The sequence below is a fragment of the Micromys minutus genome, assembly GCF_963924665.1.
Source record: "Micromys minutus genome assembly, chromosome: 7".
Taxonomy (NCBI): domain Eukaryota; kingdom Metazoa; phylum Chordata; class Mammalia; order Rodentia; family Muridae; genus Micromys; species Micromys minutus.
The window spans coordinates 60224655-60244252 of record NC_137976.1 but is presented as its reverse complement, the minus strand read 5'-3'; the positions used below and the strand labels follow the sequence as shown (position 1 = coordinate 60244252).

Sequence of the window (19598 nt, the reverse complement as noted above, 5' to 3'; positions counted from 1 at the left end):
AACCCTACACATTTAACTATCTCATGTAGCATTTCTTTTTTTCTGGTGGACTGCTTAGCACTTACCTAGCAGAACACTATCAAATTAGTCAAGGTTTATTGGTAGTGTAGTGTGTAGAGCATTCTTCCTGGGTGAGAATGAATGAGATTCCCTCATCTGTTTTGATTGCCCGATTTTTCACTTCCTAAAACCTCCCACAACTTTTATTTCTTCTAAGAGTTTCATAGTTCTAAACCCTGTCTGTGATGGACACTGAGTTTTAACTGCTCTGAGCAATATTGTTCCAAGAGCAGAAACAGAAGCATGTCTTTGAGACTGTTCAGAGTTCGTTTTCTACAGACCCTGCTCTGGGCTTGCTCAGGAAACTGGTACTTCTATTCTCATGTGGGTTTTTTTTTTTTTTTTTTTTTTTTTTTTTTTGAGAAACATCACAGTGATTTTTTTTCCCTTACTGCAACTGTACCATATTCTACTCTGATGGAGCAGGACAAGGTCCTCAAGCTCACAGATGCACACTAGCACAACCAAATGTGAACCACACCAGCTTGCCTCTGTAACAACAAAAGATGTGCACACTCATTTTGCATCCAGAAGGCTGGGAATGGATGTTGTTGGGGTTTCACCGTGGAAGAAGAATGCCTTGGCTGATTGAGACCAAGTAATTTCAGCAATCGTACCGTGCAACAAGAGATGTATGGGCTGAGGGGGAGCAAAAGGTTGACGCAGAGTAGGGATGAAAAAGACAGAGAGAGAGACAGAGAGAGAGAGAGAGAAAGAGGGGGACAGAGAAAGAGACAGGGGGACAGAGAGAGACAGAGAGAGAGACAGAGAGGGACAGAGAGAGACAGAGAGAGACAGAGAAGGACACAGAGGGACAGAGAGAGACAGAGAGGAACAGAGAGAGACAGAGAGAGACAGAGAGAGAGAGAGACAGAGAGGGACAGAGAAAGAGACAGAGAGAGACAGAGAGAGACAGAGAAGGACACAGAGGGACAGAGAGGGACAGAGAGAGACAGAGAGAGACAGGGAAGGACACAGAGGGACAGAGAGGGACAGAGAGAGACAAAGAGGGACAAAGAGGGACAGAGAGGGACAGAGAGAGACAGAGAGGGACACAGAGGGACAGAGAGAGACAAAGAGAGAAAGAGAGAGACAGAGAGGGACAGAGACAGAGAGGGACAGAGAGAGACAGAGAGAGTGGGCCTTGATGGCAGGACATGGGAGGGAGACTTTTAAAGGGTACACATATTGCAATTGGTGGCTGGTAATAACATGGCTGAAGATGACATGCAAATATTCTGCACACACACGGCAATTATGAAGAAAATTAACACTTAAAATGGAAGACATTTTATTTAAAATTAAAATAAAAACATTTAAAAAGATTGTCCAATCTGAGTCGGGAAAGATATGCCCTGCAAGTTAGTGGGAGACCCAAACAGGAACAATTCACCTTGCAGGTTAAGGTTTCTATTTGCAGTTAAGACAGTTAAGAATAAGTTCCTATTTGTTTTGTGTAGGTTATGGTTTCTGTTTGTAGTTAAAGAATACATTTCTATTTGTCCTGGGTTAAGTCCTTGCAAGTTACACATGTTGCATTTTGTGGCTGGTGATGACAAGGTCGCTAGCAAGCCTGGGGGCGGGGGATGAGGGGTTCATACTGGTTCTTAACATGTTAATAACCTGGTGATCTTATTTTGCTATCTGTTCAGCCCAGCCTCCCCTGAATCCCCCAGACTCCTAAACACTGTTCCTCAATAGACCCTATTCTTATGGTCCCACCAGAGATCTTATGGGCTTCACTAGAGTCTACTATTATGCTTATTCCAGACCCTTCCTCCTTAGACCCTCATCCTGAGCATTGTCAGTCAACAAAACCCATTCTAAAGGAAAAGGTCACAGGTACTTTGCAAAGCAGTTGATGTCCTAAGCTTTATTGTGATAATTGTCATAAGGAAACTTTTTTTCTAAAGTTGTACTGTGCTTAAATATGTCAAAATAAACTGTGCAGGGTCAGGCTCTAGAAGTTTAAACCAGCACCAGCTACTGAGTTGTGTGAACCATTTTCCTCTTGCTTCTTACTTAGCATTTATGAGTGTGTGTGGGGGAGCATCCCCGTAGATCGATCCCAACTTCACGTCCTCCTCAACACACAACACACTTATTTCTTTGTGTGTGTGTGTGTGTGTGTGTGTGTGTGTGTGTGAGAGAGAGAGAGAGAGAGAGAGAGAGAGAGAGAGAGAGAGAGATGTATGTGTGTGCATTTGTGTGTCCATATGTGCTTGTCCATGCATGTGTGTGTGGAAACCAGGGGTTGATAATAGTTCTTGTTTTTTGAGGCATGGTCTTTCTGAACCTGGAGATAGACTAGTGGACAGTGAACCCCCTACAACCACCAACTCCACTCTCCAGTACCAGGTCACAGAGGGGTGCTGTCGTGTCTGGCTTTTACTTGGGTCCTAAGGATCCTCAGGCTTAGGCTTACCCACTGAGCCATCACACTGCCCCTACCATTTGTTTTCCCTCCTCTTTCACCTTCTTCCCTCCCTCCCTTCTTTTCTTTCTTCCATTATATTACAACTTTTATTTTGTCTAGGAGTTTAATAGTTCTAAATCTCTAATTTAGGTTTTTGAACCACTTTGAATTAATTTTTTTGTATAGGATGCAGTTAACCTTTCTCCTGACAGAACTGGGGATTGAACCTAAGGTCTCACACCTGTCAGGTAAGGAATCTGTGCTACAGTCTCAGTCCCATGATGACTGTTCATTGAAAAGCTTACTCTTGGCTGGAGTCAGCGCAATAGTTAAGAGTACTTGTTCTTGCCAAGGACCCCCGTCAGTGAAATATCTGTCAAAATTCCATCCAACAGGCTTGGGGTGTTATAAGACCCCAAGGAGTTTTAGCTCAGGAGTGCAAACACAATTAGACAATAGACCGCTGTAATAACAAGAGGTTTACTTCCATAAGTATGGGGTTTCTTATCCTCGCAGGGAGAGTCAACCCTAAATTCAAAAAGCACATATCTTTTATTCTTTACAGCGGGCAGATTTCAGCGACAGAGTAATTGATCTTAGGACAAAGGATCAGGTATTGGCTAGCCCCGCTCAAGGGGCTGTTCTTGGCTTAGCCATTTTCTCATCTAGCCCTGTGCCTGGCCTTGGGAAAGGGCCAGTTTGGGAAAATTTTCAAGGTGGGAAGGAACTGAGTGGTCAGGCAGGGTCAGGCTGGCTCCTGGTGGTTTTTCTCAGAATTTATCACTGGGAGGGGTAGAGGGTCCTTTTTTCTCTAAAGCAGTCATTTTTGTTTTGTCCTAACTCAACTTAGTCAGCATAGCCTGACCTGTCCATTAAAACGTTGTTTTTACATTTTCAGAACACTGTTTATACATTTTCAAAAACTGTGAGGGGTTTAGGCTGATGATGATTCATATTTGGACTTTTCTATGAGACCTTGTGGCTGTCAGTCAGTAAATTCTGTCTTTGGAAAAGTCTCAGAGCCCCTAAAAACTTTGTTTTCTACATCAGGGGATGTTCTGTGGTTAAATTGCTTGCTGAGCAAATACGAGAGAACCAGAGTTCAGGTCCCTAGAAATCCACCTGTGATTTCAGCCTCAGAAAGCAGAGATGGGAAATCAGAGAAGCAAGCTAGCTAGCAAGACTAGGTTGGCAAGCTCTAGATTGTGTTGAGATATTCTGTCTCAAAGACCAAGGTGGAAGAGAGGATAACCTCAAACCTCTACATACATGTACACACATGTGCACGTACGTCCACATCCATGCAAAAACGCAAATATACACACGTGCACACACACTTGAAAAATGCAAATGGAAGAATTCCAGTGATAGTTTTTCCCCAGAAATGGGCACGTAGTTCAATTGGTAGTGTGCTTGCCTGGTACTGACAAAGCCCTGGGTTCCATTCTTGGCATCAAGTAAACCAGGTGCAATGCTGCACACCTGTAATACCACATGTACAAGGTACACTGGGGAGGTTACGAAGGCCAAAGTCAGGGGCTGGAGAGGTGGCTCAGTGGTTAAGAGGTGGAGTGATTGGGAGAGGGAGCACCTTCATGGAAGCAAGGGGAAGGGGGAGGGGGTGATAATATTTGAAATGTAAATACAGAGAATATCCCATTTTAAAAACAGATTGTCTTGTTTAAAAAGGGCTACTGAGCCTGGCCTAGTGGTGCACGCCTTTAATCCCAACAGTCAGGAGGCAGAGGCAGGAGGATCTCTTGAGTTTAAAGGCTGGTCTGGTCTACTGAGTGAGTTCTAGGACACCAGGGGGAGCTCGACACCCCCCAAAGAGAACTCTTCTCTCGCCAGTGGTTTGGGTTAGCTTGGTAACTATCTAGAAGAAATTATATTCTGGCTAAAATCGATGACACTATCCAGGGCTCCAATTATTAGCCAGAGGCAGCTAGTTAATTATCACACACAGAAAGCCCCAAACTTTTCAAACCTTTATTTCCAGCTGAACCGATCTTTAAAGTTGTCTCTGTTAGCTTTTGTTAAGTGAGAATACATTGCCCGATTGGTTACATTCTGTTAGGTGTGTGTGTGTGTGTGTGTGTGTCTATGCCACATATGTGTGGTGCCCACAGGGGACAGATGGGGGTTAGCTCCTGTCTATGAGTATCGCAGGATATTATTAGGGATCTTCCCCACTGCCCACCCAGGTATGTCTGGTTCTATCTGAGGTCTCCGGGCTATCTGGCCTCTGCTTCCTGGGCCTCCAGGCAGTGTCGGGGGTGGGCTCCCTCTCTGGCGTGGGTCTCAAGCTGGACTCAACCAGTTATTGATTGACCACTCCCACAAGTTCCGAACTACTTTTACCCCAGCACATCTTGAAGACAGGACAAATTATAGGTCAAAGGTTTTGTGGCTGAGTTGGTGCCCCAGTCCCTCTTCCATTGGAAGCCTCCTGGATACAGAGATGGCCAGTTTTGGCTCCATATCCTTGTTGCTAGGAGTCTTGCTAGGGTCACCCTCATGGATTCCTGGGAGTTTCTAACATCCCCGAGATGTGCCCCCAATTCCAGTATTCAGCCCCTCTTCTTCTCCCCCACACCTGAGCCCGCCTGTTCTAGTATGGTTCCCCAGTCCTGGCCTGCATTTCCACCTGTGATGTCTACTCTCTTTCTCCTCCAGGGAGATCAATTTGTCCTCCCTTGAGACTTTTTTGTTATTAATTTCTCTGGGTCTGTGGACTGTAGGACGGTTATCCTGTACCTCATGGTTAATATCCCCTTAGAAGTGGATACATACCTTGTTTGTCTTTCTGGGTCTGGTTTACCTCACTTAGAATGATTTTTTTTCTGGTTCCATGCATTTGCCTATAAGTGCTATGTTTAACAGTTGAGTAATGCTCCATTGTGTAAATACACCACATTTTTGTGATTCATTCCTCTGTTGAGGGATATATAGCTGTTTCTAGTTTCTGGCTATTACAACTAAAGCTCCTACGAACATAATTGAGCAAGTGTGCTTATGATATGGTAGAGCATCCTTTGGGTATATGCCCAGGAATGGTATAGCTGTTTGGTTTTTTTTTTTTTTTTTTTAATATTCTTTATCATGTGGAGGGAGGGATAACATGCGATGACAGGGATGCACGTTTTTGAAAGTTAGTACAAACATAGCAACATTTATCACTGGAGTAGGACTTAGCTATTATACTGCTAAACCCTTGATACATTTGTGATTTGCCACAAATTAAATTAAAGGCAAGTCAAATAGACTAAATCCAACTAAACCTCTCCTACAATCTGTTACAGTCACTGCTCCTTTATCCAATTTACCTTGATAAGTTTTATTACAGAACATTGTAAAATATAAAACTTAACTGATTGAGGGCTGGAGAGATGGCTCAGCGGTTAAGAGCACTGACTGCCCTTCCAGAGGTTCTGAGCTCAAATCTCAGCGACCACATGGTGGCTCACAACCATCTGTAATGGGATCTGATGCGCTCTTCTGGTGTGTCTGAAGACAGTGACAGTGTACTTATATATAATAAATAAATCTTTAAAAAAACTTAACTGATTACATGCATTTCTACATTTTACAAAAATGTTTACTAGTTACACTAAGTACTTACATCACAGTGTGAGGTTTTTGGTGGTGGTTTGGCCACAAAACACACAAGATAACAGTCACCTAGTTCAGATTAACCAAATTTGTCTAACCCTTGGAATCCTAACCATCTCCCTTCGTCTACTGGCAAAAGGCTGCTGTTGTCATGGCTTCCTGTAAGGTCAGCCAAAGGGTCATAGGGCAAGGGTCACACAGTGTATGGAAAAGCCAAGGCCAATAAGGAAAGGCAGTCATCTTATCGGTATAGCTGGGTTTTGAGGTAAATCTATTTTTTTTTTTTTTTGAGAAACTGCCACATTAATTTCCAAAGTGTCTGTATGTTTGCATTCACACCAGCAATGGAAGAGCATTCCCTCTTGCTCCACATCCCCAACACCAAGAGCTGTCGCTTGAGTTTTTTTATCTTAGCCATTCTGACAGGTGTGAGATGGAATCTTTATGCACTTTGATTTGCATTTTCCTGACAGCTAAGGATGTTGAACATTGCTAAGTGCTTCTCAGCCATTTGAGACTCCTCTGTTGAGAAATGTCTGTACCCTATTTTTGTTGTTTGATTTAAAACAGGGTTTCTCTGTGTAGCTCTGGCTGTCCTGTAACTCGATCTGTAGACCAGGCTGGCCTTGAACTCAGAGAAATCTCCTGACAGAGATTCTGGGACTGGGGAGGAATCAGTCCCATGAAGATCTCATGTCAATCCCTTTGAGATTCAACATCTCTGCTAACCCCTTTCTTAAGCTCTCCAGGACGCCAACAGGACTTCAACACGTGAATTTCTGGGGGACAAACCTTAGTAGCCTCCAGGAGGCACATGGTACCACTCCTTGGACTCTAATGTAAGTGGTGGGGAGGAGGGGGTTGATCTCAAAAGTAACCAGAAACAGCCACAGCCCCCATCCTCTGCCTCTGTGACATCACACTGAGACTTCTTTTTTCTTCTCTCCTGGGCTGTGTCTTCTGTTGCTATGGCAATGAAATTCTGAGTCATTAAGGTCTTTCCCTGAAAGAGCAGCTAGTATGAAGTCTCATACTTCACCTGTGAGTATGGGAGTCATGTCCCACTCTGTGTGTGTGTGTGTGTGTGTGTGTGTGTGTGTGTGTGTGTGTGTCAGCTGTGTCCCTTTAATTAACTAATCTCACCTCACCTGTTGAGACAAGGTGTCTTGCTGTACCTGGAGCTTGCCAGTTTGGCTGGACCACCTGCCAATAAGCCCCAGGGATCCTCTTGAGGCTGCTAAAGTTATGTCCATGTGTATACACATGAACACACTCTTTTTCTGGGACCCGAGGGCTGGATTTGACTCCCCATACCCACACAGCAAGCCCTTTTCCCACTGAGCAGTGTCCTCTGCCCCAGCCATGCCTTTCTTAAAGGACACTGTGACACTTGTGAAGGAACCACCACAGCTGCCCACTATCCCGCTTTCATGGTTCCTCCCGAGCCTGTTTGCTGCCTTCAATGTGACGCTGCTGGTGTTTCTGAGTGGCCTTTTCTTCGGATTCCCGTGAGTGTCCCATGTCATCCGTGAGGCTTCCTATGCAGAGAGGAGAAGAAAACTACAGTTTCTAGGCAGGAGAACTGCAAGGAGAACTAGAAGGCATGGGGAACAGCAGTCTAGTTAGAGGAAAAGTAATGTGCAGGCATAGACTTCTGGCACATTGGTGCATGGGGTGGAGGTGAATGTAGCTGGTGATGCTGCTGGTGGCATTGGGCGGGGCCCCTGTGAGTCTGTCCCTTGCCTGGATGCTTTTGGTTCTGAGCGTCCTGACCCAACTGGACAGGGGCTCAAGGAGGAGCTCTGGGCGACTCCAGCTCCAGACTGAAAGTGGTTCTGGTCTCAGTTGTAGGTGGCTGGTTCAGAACGGGGAGTGGGCCTTTCCCGTGGTCACAGGTCCACTTTTCATCCTCACCTTCTTCAGTCTTGTCTCGCTCAACTTCTCAGACCCTGGGATCTTACATCGAGGTGAGGACTTGGCCCTCTGGAAGGAGCTGGCACCCAGAAGGCTGACACCCCACCTCAAGCCACTTGATGGCAACGCTTGTCTCCTCCAACATCTCATTTTCTGAGCCACAAAGGTGTTGAAAACCAAACAAAACAATGCAAGATCCAGGATGTTTTCCAACTGCTTCAGAAGAATGGGCTGTACGGGCTGGAGAGAGAAACCAGGAGGCTTGTTCAAACCCTGCAGTTTATGCCCCCTTTTCCGCCACCCAGAACGTCACGTGCTACTAATGTTTGAAAGGCAGAGTTCTGTACACAAGGCTGGCTGGAACATGTCCCCATCCACCCACAAATCCCCTCCCTCTCCCCCTCCTCCTCCTCCCTGACGGTCAGCTTGCTCCGTAAGGTCAGGGATTCCCTGTTCAACTTCTCCCCGTATCCCCAGTGCTGCTGTAGGGCTGCCCAGAGCAGGACTGTAAGGTCGACCTCCTGACTCTCTCTCACGTCAGGCTCCAACAATGAGGACCCCAGGATGGTGCATGTGGTGAGCGTGAACCAGAGGGCTTTCCGCCTCGAATGGTGCCCAAGGTGCCTCTTCCATCGCCCACCCCGCACCCACCACTGCCCGTGGTGCAACATTTGTGTGGAGGTGAGAATCCCTTCACTGCCTGGCCTGAACCGGAAACCCCGTCAGATGCGGGCCAGCGGTCAGTGCGAGTTTTCCATGACAGCTGAGGGCCAAGCATGACTGTATGTCCGCTTGTTCTTGGTCCCTCACACAGGTCACTGACTGACGTACCTGCGTCTGTTCAGGAAGGGTGGCATGTCAGTGTAGGCACTTTGATGTGTTCTGGTCCTGAGGAAGGGGACAGGGAAGACAGTCTGTTTCCTACCTCCTGGTTTGCTGCCACGGGCTGTCTAAACCCTTCATTTGGCTATAGGCCTGGTTTGGATGTTTAGGTTGGGAGGGTCTCTCAGTTTGTGCAAGTTTGTACTGGCGGACCAGTTTACAGATGTGTAGAGGGAAGCTGCCTGGGGAAGGTAAGAGTAAGTGACCAAAAGGGAAGAGTTATTTGGGGTGCCGGCAGCTGGGCGGAAGCATGGATCCCGGAGCCCGTTCCTCTCTCTGTAACAGGACTTTGACCACCATTGCAAGTGGGTCAATAACTGCATCGGTCACCGCAACTTCCGCCTCTTCATTCTGCTGGTCCTGTCCCTCTGTCTCTACTCAGGAGCCCTGTTGGTCACCTGCCTGATGTTCCTAATTCGCACAAGCCATCTGCCGTTCTCCCTGGACAAGGCGATGGCGTATCTACTCACGTGGGAGGAGCAGTGGGAGGGGTTGAGGCAGGTGGGAGATGAGGTCTCAGAGGGCGGAGCCAGTCACGGATGAAGCAAGCAGGAGAAGTCACATCAGAGGCTCAGTATGGGTCGATGAAAGTGGGAAAATGGGCGGAGAAAAAAAGGGGGCGGGGATAGAACTTAGTAGGGCCATAGAATAATGAAGACCTAAAAGGGACAAGCAGAGAAACAGCATAGTGGGATAGAGTGGGTGGGCAGGAGTGATGGTGGAAAGGGGAAGATGGGCTAGACTAGCCGTGGCTCCTTAGCTGGCGAGCATCCTGGTGGCTGTGCCCTCTGCGAGCTTCCTGATTCCACTCTTCCTGCTGATGCTGATTCAGGCCTTATCTGTGAGCAGGGCGGAGCGTTCCTACGAGAGCAAGGTATGTGGGCGGAGCGTGGACATCCAGACGTCTGACTGCGGGAAGCATCCTGAGTCCTCAGGAACTGATTTTCCATTGCCTTTGGCCTCTGAGGGAGGGTAAGGCCTTTGGGTCTCATTCTAAGTGGCAGCTCGGACCACAGCGCCACCTGCTGGAGTCCGGTGGTCGCTCTCCGTCCCGCTGCACCGCTGTTGGACCGCTGTGTGCTGGGCTGCCTGCGTTTGAGGGTCTGGGTGTCGTGGAAGGCTACCTTCTGCATTTGTCTGGCAACACCCTGGACCACACCAAGAGGTGTCAGTCTAGAGCTGTGTAGTTTGGACTAAGAGAAGGAACTAGCCCAACACACCATTCTGCATCCTGGAGTGATTTCAAAGGGGCAGAAGACAGAGGATTCGGTGTTGCCAGCTTTGCAACACTGCCCAGGGAGCTGGGCAGTGGTGGTTCACACTTTTAATCCCAACACTCGGGAGGCAGAGGCAGGCAGATCTCCGAGTTCAAGGCCAAGTCTGGTCTATAGAGTGAGTTCCTGAACAGCCAGGGATACACACAGACACTCTTTCTCAAAAACAAAACAAAACAAAACAAAAAAAGAACCAGGGAGCTAAAAAACAGACTTTTCCTCTTCCACTACTAGGGATTGAACCCAGGCTCTGGAAAATGCTAGGCAAATGCTTTACTACTCAGCTGTATCCCCCCCCCCCCCCGTTTTAAATTAGGCAGTCTCAGGTAAGCCTTGAACTTTCGATCTTGCTGGCTGGTGGAATTAATAGCTTGAAGGAATGTTATTAAGAGAGTGAGGGAACATCTCTGATCCAAGCGCTGGCAATTGAGCAGAGACCTTGAAGCCGATCACATTAAAGCAGCCAGGAAATCTAGCGTGGACAGTCTCGGAGCAGTAGAAACTCCGGAGTCATCATAGGGGTATCTGAAAGCAGTACTGTCATTATTCTACAAGTTTCTTTCATGGCCTTTTGTAGCGGGTTTGTCTTCCTATTACAGCCCCTGGTAATGGTTGATTGATTTTTCACCCTTAGGTTTTTTTTTTGTTTGTTTGTTTGTTTGTTTGTTTTTTGTGGTGTTGTTGCTTTTGTTTTAATATTTCAGAATCCCGCATAAATGAAATCCTTGCCTGCCTAGTCTGCCTTGGCTTGCTTACCACAGCACACCTGAGCTTCACTAATGCTGTTCTTGTCTGCTTACTCCTCTTTATCGCGGTGTAGCAGTGCATTGTCTTGTAGGATGCTCTATGGATTATCTGTGCTGAAGGATTTTTACATCATTTCTAGTTTGGAGTAATTAGAAAATGAACTCAATCCAAACATTGGTGTCCAGAACATAAGTTTTCCTATTGGGTAAGTTCTTAGAAGTGGTACTTCTGGGCCACGTGGCAGCTGCGTTTCAGTTTATAACAAACTACCAGATTGTCTAACAAACCAAACTTTGCATTCACACAGTGATATAGGAGAATTCCTGTTACTCTGCCTCTTTGCCAACACTTGATACTGTCGGAAGTTTGTTTTAGCCCATCCAGTAGATATGTGGTGGTGGCATCCTGTGGCTCTAATGTGTGTTTTCCTCCTGAGAGTGATGGCGAGCAGTACTACTTTCATGTAATCTATGCTCCAAAATATTTTGTGTATTTAAAACTTGGATTATTTTCTTGATGTGTTTCATGAATACCCTGTGTATTCCGGGCTTGGGTATGTGTTTTAAAAAATATTTTCTTGAGATCCATAGCGTATTATTTTGTTTTCTTTTCAGCCTGTTCCATTTCAAATAGCAGAATTTTTAGCTGTGCTTGTGCTCAAGTCCATGTGTGCCTGAGCGTGGTGTATGTGGTATGTGTGCTTTGTGCGTGCATCCCATAGATGAATCGTGTGCGTTTGGTGTGCTCACTAAGGAATCTTTGCTAGCCACAGATCGCAAATTTTCATTCATGTGTTTTTCTACTGAAGTTTTGTGGGTTTAGAATCTACCATTAGACTGATGATTTCTTTGGGGCTATTATATATATATATATATATACGTTATGTGTGTGGCAAAGGCTTGTTTTTGTCTTTCATCTTACGTGTACTAGTGTTTGCCTGAATGTATGTCTGTGTATTGAGTGCATGCCAGATGCCTGTGGAGTCTAAACGAGGATGTCAGATCCCATTACAGATGGTTGTGAGCCACCATGTGGTTGCTGGGAATTGAACTCAGGAAGAGCAGTCAGGGCTCTTAACCGCTGAGCCATCTCTGCAGCCCGCATCTGGAGTTCCACTGTGAGTCTCCGTACGCAGACAGTGCTGTCAGGAGACTGGGCTGCTGCTCCAGTCCCAAGATTTGCTGTTTGCATACCTGCACCACTGTTGGAAAGGATTCCTTCCTGCCTTGTCTTTGTATATTTGTTGAAGAGCAGAACTGGCCAGACATGGTTTATCTCTCAGTGGCACATTTCTGCCCACGCTGTACTGACTTGGTTAGTGTTGCTCTATAGTTTGGAAATGGCATGTAACGAGTCCTCTAACTGCTCCCTTTGGAGGTTCTCTTGGCTTTTTGTTCCTTGGAGGGAAAGTTGACAATCCGCTTGTCACTTTCTACGAATCTGCTGGGGTTTCCCTCAGAATTCTGTTGGCCTATGGAGCAGACTGGGGCTAGCTGGCGTTTTCAGAAGACGGCATTTTCAGGGTCCGCTTCGCCCCACATTTATGTAGGTTTTCTGTTTTTGGTTTATCTTTCATCATTGCTTTGTAGCATGTGGTTTCTTTACCCATTTCGTGGGAAGGTAACCTGACTAATGGCTGTGTGAGGAAGACAGGTGGACTTCTCATTGGAGGGAACTAGAGACAGACAGCTGAAAGACAGACAGACAGAGCATCTTGTACCCATCACTCCCCCGTGCCTCTCCCATCTCAGACATCACCCACCCAGTTTTGGCTCCTCTCTCACCTTTGCCTTCTCTGCTCAGCCCTTCCTAACAGACCAGTGCCCATATGCTTCCTCTTTCTGGCATCAGTCCAGCATTTCAGGCTCTGCTGGACAGCAGCCTTTCCTCTACTGTCTTCCAGTTCTAGCCCCAGATCAGCCCCAGGTCATTGCTCTCTTCTGCTTAAAACCAGGCCTTCCTGGTCGGTCCCGGATCTCCAACGTAAGGGACTTAAGTGTGGTCTGCACTTCGACCTTCCCCGGGCAGGACTCTCTTCTCTTTCTGTCTTCGCCGGTTCACTCTGATCATACGCCCCAGTTCTTAGTCTCTCTAATCCGCCCTTCCTGGACTGAAGCTCCTTTTGGGTCCCTTGCTTGGTGGCTCATAACAAGGACTCTGTAGATGGGCCTCATTGGATCACGATCCTACAACACAGCTGCAGTGAGGCCTGGGGATGTTACTTGGCCACCAGGTCACTCTGTCCCCCACTACAAAAAGGGAAACTTGTGTAGGACCTTAGCATGTAGCTCACATGCTAAGGGATCCAGCTGTTATTTTTATTACCATCGGGCTTTCTATACTCTTCTTGTCTTATAGTCAAAGCATGGCCCTTAGTCGATGTCACAGCCTCCCCTCCACCTACTGAAACCTCCCCTGGATGCCCCTTCCTGATCGTGGTGGCTGCACCCACTAGCTGCTTTCTTTTCTTTTTTAAAAGATTTGTTTATTATATATAAGCACACTGTAACTGTCTTCAGACACATCAGAAGAGGGCATCAAATCTCATTACAGATGGTTGTGAGCCACCATGTGGTTGCTGGGATTTGAACTCAGGATCTCTAGAAGAGCAGTCAGTGCTCTTAACTGCGGAGCCATCTCTCCAGCCCCTCACTAGCTGCTTTCTTACTTCCCAGACCTACTTCAGCCCTAAGCAACCCTCAGCACCACAGTGATCTTCCTTTCAGAGAGTGTCCAAAGCCAATGGATGCTCCCTGCTCTGCGCGCTATGAACCGCATACCACAGCATTTCTGCTGTGGCTCCCCAAGCAGCAGCCATGTTATGTTGCTTTTCTGGATTGAGCCCCTTTCTCTCTGCTGCCCTGGCCACTGCCCTCAATGCTCAGGACACTGTCTCACAGCTGCTGGTACAACAGAGAAAGCTAAGCCGGCCGTGTTGCTTACAGTGTGCCCGAAGTGCCCACTGCAGTGCCTGAAACATTGAGACCTAGAACTATCTAGATCTGGGGCTTTGACTCCGTGGTAGAGCACATGGCTTAGAGAGAGCACAGGACCCTGGCGTCACTTCCAAATCTAGAAAAAAAAAAAATCTAACAAGCCAATGATTCTGCATAATGGTGGAAAAGGAAAGAGAGAGGAAGAGAGAGAGAGAGAGAGAGAGAGAGAGAGAGAGAGAGAGAGAGAGAGAGAGAGAGGAGAGAGAGAGAGGACACACACACACATGCACACATGTGGAGTTGGGGAGAGCAAGAGCAAGATCATTGTGGGGGGCAGTTGGGCAGAGAGCAGAACAAGATGCTGTTTTGTTTGGGTACTAGAGATTGTGTAGACATTTGAAACACAGAATTTGAGCAGGAGCTCCAAGCCTGGAGCCAGTGAGCTATAGGAGTACTTCATGAGAGGCTATGGGAGCACTTCATGAGAGGCTATGGGAGCACTTCATGAGAGGCTATGGGAGCACTTCATGAGAGGCTATGGGAGCACTTCATGAGAGGCTATGGGAGCACTTCATGGGAGACTATGGGAGCACTTCATGAGAGGCTATGGGAGCATTTCAGAGTTACTGCAGACAGCTTGAAGGAGGTAGACCTTTTCCTAGAATATTGGTTGATACAGCTTACAGGCAGGATATTGCAGGACAGTCCTGAGGGGTCCTGCTTTCTGTCTGGTGGTGTATTGAAGAGCAGAGTCTTGATGAGGAGAGCATGGGGCACAAGTCATTGGAAGCAGGCATAGATGATGCTGGGGCACTTTTCATTGTGACTATAGCTCTTTAAGTTGGGATGAAGCTTGACCTGCAGGAGGAATGGTGGTGCAGGGGTGGGAAGGTATCTCAGGATGAGTGGGAAGTGACAGTGGAGGGGGAGAGGAGATCTTAGTTAAGAATGTCCAGGAGACTGGGTGGTGCTTGGGTATGCCTTTAATCCCAGCACTCAAAAACCAGAGACTGGCGTGTTTCTGCGAGTTTGAGGCCAGCCTGGTCCACAAAGTGAGTTCCAGGACACCAGGGCTGTTACACAGAGAAACCCTGTCCTATAAAAAAAGAAAGAGAAAAGAAAAAATGTCCAAGGGATGCTGGGCACAGTGGTTTACTCTTACCTACAGCTCTGAGGATCACTGCAAGGTTAAGGCTAGCCTGGTCAAGAACAGTGAGTTCTAGGAAAGTCTAGGCCACAGCATGAGACAGACAAACACCGTCACTTTAAACCTGACCTATGCTATGCATCACAGTGGGACCGGTTTTCCCAAGGCCATGTGACCCTGGCTGGGAAAATAGGGTTCCAATCGCTACAAACCTTCCAGATGGCGAAATTCAACCAAGACAAACTTTCAGAAAGCAAAAATGAGCAGCAGGAAAGCCAAGAAATGATAGTTGGGTGGTGGAGGGGCTGAGTGGCTAAGGGGGGATCCAAACATGTGTTAGGAGAGTCTGAGCAGTGGTCAGGAAGGTCACAGGGCATCTGTGGCCCATAGAAAGCAAGGATGCAACACAGGGCCATACAGGTGACAGGGAGCCCTGAGAAAGCAGGAAAAGAGAGAGCCAGGCACAGTGTCAACATCAGCCCTGGCAGAGCTGATCAAAATTGGGGTGCTTCTCCAGGGAACCCGGGAAAGCCGAAGCCTGGCTCGCTCTCAGCTTCCTTCCCTTTCTTTGCAAGCCTGCAGCAGCTAGGCCTGAGCCGATTGAACGAAGGCTTGTCACTGCTGTGACCCACTGTCCAGTCTGACATTCTCTTCTCCCCCCACACCCTTCCAGTGCAGGCACCATCAGGAGTACAACCCCTTCGACCAGGGCTTTGCCAAGAACTGGTATCTAGCAATCTGTGCACCACTGGGTCCCAAGTGAGTTGGGACACCAGACATCAGAATGGTGGACCCCAGGGTTAAGTGTCCTCTTATCCCAGGACCCAGACCTTGGACTATTCAACTCCTTTCCTCCACCCCCAGGGACCAGTGGGGACCTTTCTGCTGACTTTTGTCTCAAAGCACAGGATTGAGGGGGTGAGGGAACTGCAGCCAGAGGCCTAGCTCAGGGCAGGGCTGGCCCCTGGGATGTGTCACCAGGGTGAGAGGGAAAATGGGCTCTGGCTAAGTAAGGCATTGACTCCTTGTACCTGGCCTGTTGCTTCTTCAGTTACATGTCGGAAGCTGTCTGTCTGCAAAGACCGGTGGGGACAGAACGGATCCACGAGAAAACAAAGCACTCACCACTGTGTCCCAAACACCGTAGCCCAGGTTCTACCGGGCCCCAGCTCCAACCTCTGCGCGTGCCAGGGAAAGGACCCTCGGGGAGTGGCGAGGCTGCAGCTCTCCAGGAGATAAGAAGGCTGCCTGCATCTGTGAAGTCCCCAGGAGGTGGGGCTGGCCCTGAAGCTGGGGTGCTCAGAGTTTGGTGGACGAAAGGTTAAGTCTGGAGGAACCTTGAAAGGGGTTGGCTGTAGGATAGAAAGACCTCATCCCTCAACTTGGTTTGGCCCTGGGCCAGCCACTAGGTCTGAACAAGTTTCCTCAGCTGGGGACAGAGACTAGCCTACAGTTTATATTGTTTTGAAGAATGCTCCTTAATCAGGCGAAAATTTTACATGCAGTTCAGTGACATTGAACCCCCCCCCCAGACCCCTTGGCTCAAATAAGGAGAAGTTGGGGGTGGAGCTGGGGAAGTGGGAGGGAGCCTGCATGTTCTCACTCTGTGTTTAGGTCCAAATCCACCCATGGCTGAGCCTGCTGTTGGAGACACCCTAGATGAGGCTCACCCTGGTGTATACAGAACCAGGACCACCTAAACTTGAACCTTCAAGTTTGAATCCAAGTGGCCCACTTGGGCCCAGCTCCTGTTGTTCCATTGGTGGAAGCACTGACACCCACCCATCCTCATTAAATATTGATTGTTGGTTTCTGATAAGGGTGTCCGGCCTGTTGAAGGGATGAGAAGACAAAGATCTCCAGACATGGTTCCCAGAGACCCAAGTTCAGGGTTTATCACTGCCTGGTTCCATGACCTGGGGCAGGAAACTAAAGGTTCTCTCTTACGATGGACAGAAAGTATTAACTGTAGTCTTTCTGATAAGGGCTGGTGATGATGTGGAAGAACAAGGTTTCCATGCAGTACCTCTATCTGACTGAAGAGGGCGCACATTGACCGGGGAACGCACAAGACGCGCTCGGCCCTTTGCACTGTGGTGCAGGGCCTCTGTTGGGTTGGAAGGCCATCAGGCTAGGTGTGGGTACCTTTCCAGGGGCCAAGACCTGGGTAAACATGGGGTGCTTAGCCTCATGTTAAGCCTGCATCCGCATCACATTTTTGACATAACCCCATACTCCAACCTGGTATGATCCAAGATCCTGTGGTGTTTAGGCTCCTGGGGGCTTTTGAAGGAGCTCATTAAGCTCTGGCTTTATTAGTGGCCATGGTGTGCAGCCTTGTGTAGTACAGTCATCTCTGCAGCTCTTTAGACATTAAAGCCAAGCACAGGTTAGCTTTACTCCCTTATCAGCCCTGTTTCCAGCCCCCAGGCCTCAGTCCACTTGTCCCTAGAGGCCCAGGCCCCTTCCTGTAAAATCTGTCAAATTTATCTGCTCTGCTTCGGACCCACAGAGTTACTGGCTAGCTCATTTCTCAACACCAGGAGCTTCTTTAGAGAGGGCTTGGGGCTTTTCTCCAGTTTTACCCTTGCTCAACTTTTCTGGGTGGAGTTTTGGATATATGTCACTGGCAAACGAAAAGTCAGCCCAGGCCAGGTGTGGCGTCTCATGACTTTAATCCCAGCACTCAGCAGGCAGAGGCAGAAGAACTTCTGTGAGTTTGAGGCCCGCCTGACCTACAGAGTGAGTTCCAGGACAGCCAGGGTTGTATAGACTCAAAAAACAAAACAAAACAAAACAAAACAAAACAAAACAAAACAAAACAAAACCTCAGCCCAGCTTGACCCTTCCAGATGATTCTGAGGAGCACATTTTGGGTTATTTTGGGAGCACATTTAACTGTAGGGCTAGAGTAGTTCTGTGTTACATGGCAGCAAGGACAGGAATAGTATTTTTGAGCCACTGAGCCCAGCTGTGTGTCTACATCCGGGTGTGAATCTCCAGTGTGTGCAGAAGAGAACATCCCAACTTCAGGAAAATGGCAAGAATGGGTCAGTCGGGGAGCTTCCCCTTCCTGCAAAGGAGAGCTTCCCAGGTAACCTGGGCCTGGATCAGAGGAGTAGAGGAGTCCAGGTGCCTGAGCCAAGGCTTGGATTAAATCCTGCACGTTCCTGGCTTGGGAGGGGTACCTGCCCCACCGGAGGCTTCAGGAATACTGGCTGTCTTCAGCCCCACCTGGCCCGGGAATATATTTATTGGTCCCTAGCTCCAGGTTTGCAAGGGACCATCAGAGGCCCAGGCATGTAATCTTCCCTGACTCCTCAAGACATTTCAGTTACCCTGCCAAGACAAGGATGTAATCTTCTTCAGATTCTCAAGAGGCCCTGGCTGCTTCTTTAAAGATTTATTTATTATATATAAGTACACTGTAGCTGTCTTTAGACATACCAGAATAATGCATCAGATCCCATTACAGATGGTTGTGAGCCACCATGTGGTTGCTGGGATTTGAACTCTGGACCTCTGGAAGAGCAGTCAGTGCTCTTAACCACTGAGCCATCTCTCCAGGCCTCCCTGATTTCTTCAAAGGCACTCCTGCTCTGAGGTAAAGATCCTAGGTTTCTCTGTTCTTTCCAATTGAGAATTTCTACAGCTCTAGGAGGGGTCTAACCCACCCCTTCTTGGCCCTTTGCCCTTCCCTAGACCTCAGGCCAGGCTGGAAGGGCTTCAGTTGCTCTGCTCCCACCCCCTCTGCTCCTCCTTTTTGCAGAACTTGCCTTTGCTTCTCAGACTTACCCCACCCCGTCTTTGGCTGACAGATAAGGTGAGAGCTGTTATCGGAGCCCCAGGAGGGGGCCTGCTTCCCTATGCCCAGAAAGACCTACCACCCTCAGAGTAAGGGCCAAAGCCAAGAGTGACCATGTGCCAAGTTGTAGCTGGAGCCCCTTTGTGGGATCCCAGCCAGCTAGCTCCTGGAGCCAAAATTATCTCCAGAGTCATCCACATGGCCTTCTGGGAGGTCAAGACTTATAGGGTAGAACAAGCTTTGAGTGACTGACGGGCCCTTGCTGCCAACTAGTATGCTTGACAGAAGTCACTTTGCTCAGCCCAGCAATCCCCACGGAGTCATTTCCCTCACAGAGTCACAGGCTTTGTCCTTCATAGATGAGGATCAGGGTCAGACTCTTTGTCCTACAACCCACCACCATCAGTGTCGGACAGGGTTCTGGGGCTAGTGAGGGAAGTTGGCTGGCTAAGATAACCCCATGGCAGAAATAAATGGTAGCCAGCCTGGTGGTTCTGGTTCCTACTCTCAGCTGCTCCAGCAGGGGAGCCGGTGCAGTAGCTTCAGAGCTCAGCTCACTTGCCCCAGGCTCAGATAAGCCAGTGCATCAGCCCTCTGGGGAGCCGATAAGGAGGCTGCAGAAGCCTTCTCCATCCTGGGCCACCCGATAATGGTCCCTACTGCCTCTGGCTCACCCACCCTGCTCTGCCCTAACCACTCCACCCAAGCGGGGGGGGGGGGGGGGGGGCTGAAGTAGCTGAGGGTGGGGCAAGGCAGAAGAGACTGCTACAGAGTCCGTCAGGATCAGACTCCTCATACCTCACAG

General features: G+C 48.3%; 1 protein-coding gene across 1 annotated transcript; it reads left to right on the top strand.

Annotated features, from left to right (window-relative positions):
• Window positions 1-7450: 7450 nt before the first annotated feature.
• Window positions 7451-18886, top strand: ZDHHC19 (zDHHC palmitoyltransferase 19; the record flags this gene model as incomplete). The annotated part of the gene is made up of 8 exons (XM_080919527.1): window positions 7451-7596; window positions 7934-8055; window positions 8544-8683; window positions 9170-9342; window positions 9653-9758; window positions 15662-15747; window positions 16040-16260; window positions 18807-18886. The coding sequence occupies 8 exons, from the start codon at window positions 7451-7453 to the stop codon at window positions 18884-18886; spliced, it is 1074 nt and encodes a 357-aa protein (XP_080775653.1).
• Window positions 18887-19598: the final 712 nt, after the last annotated feature.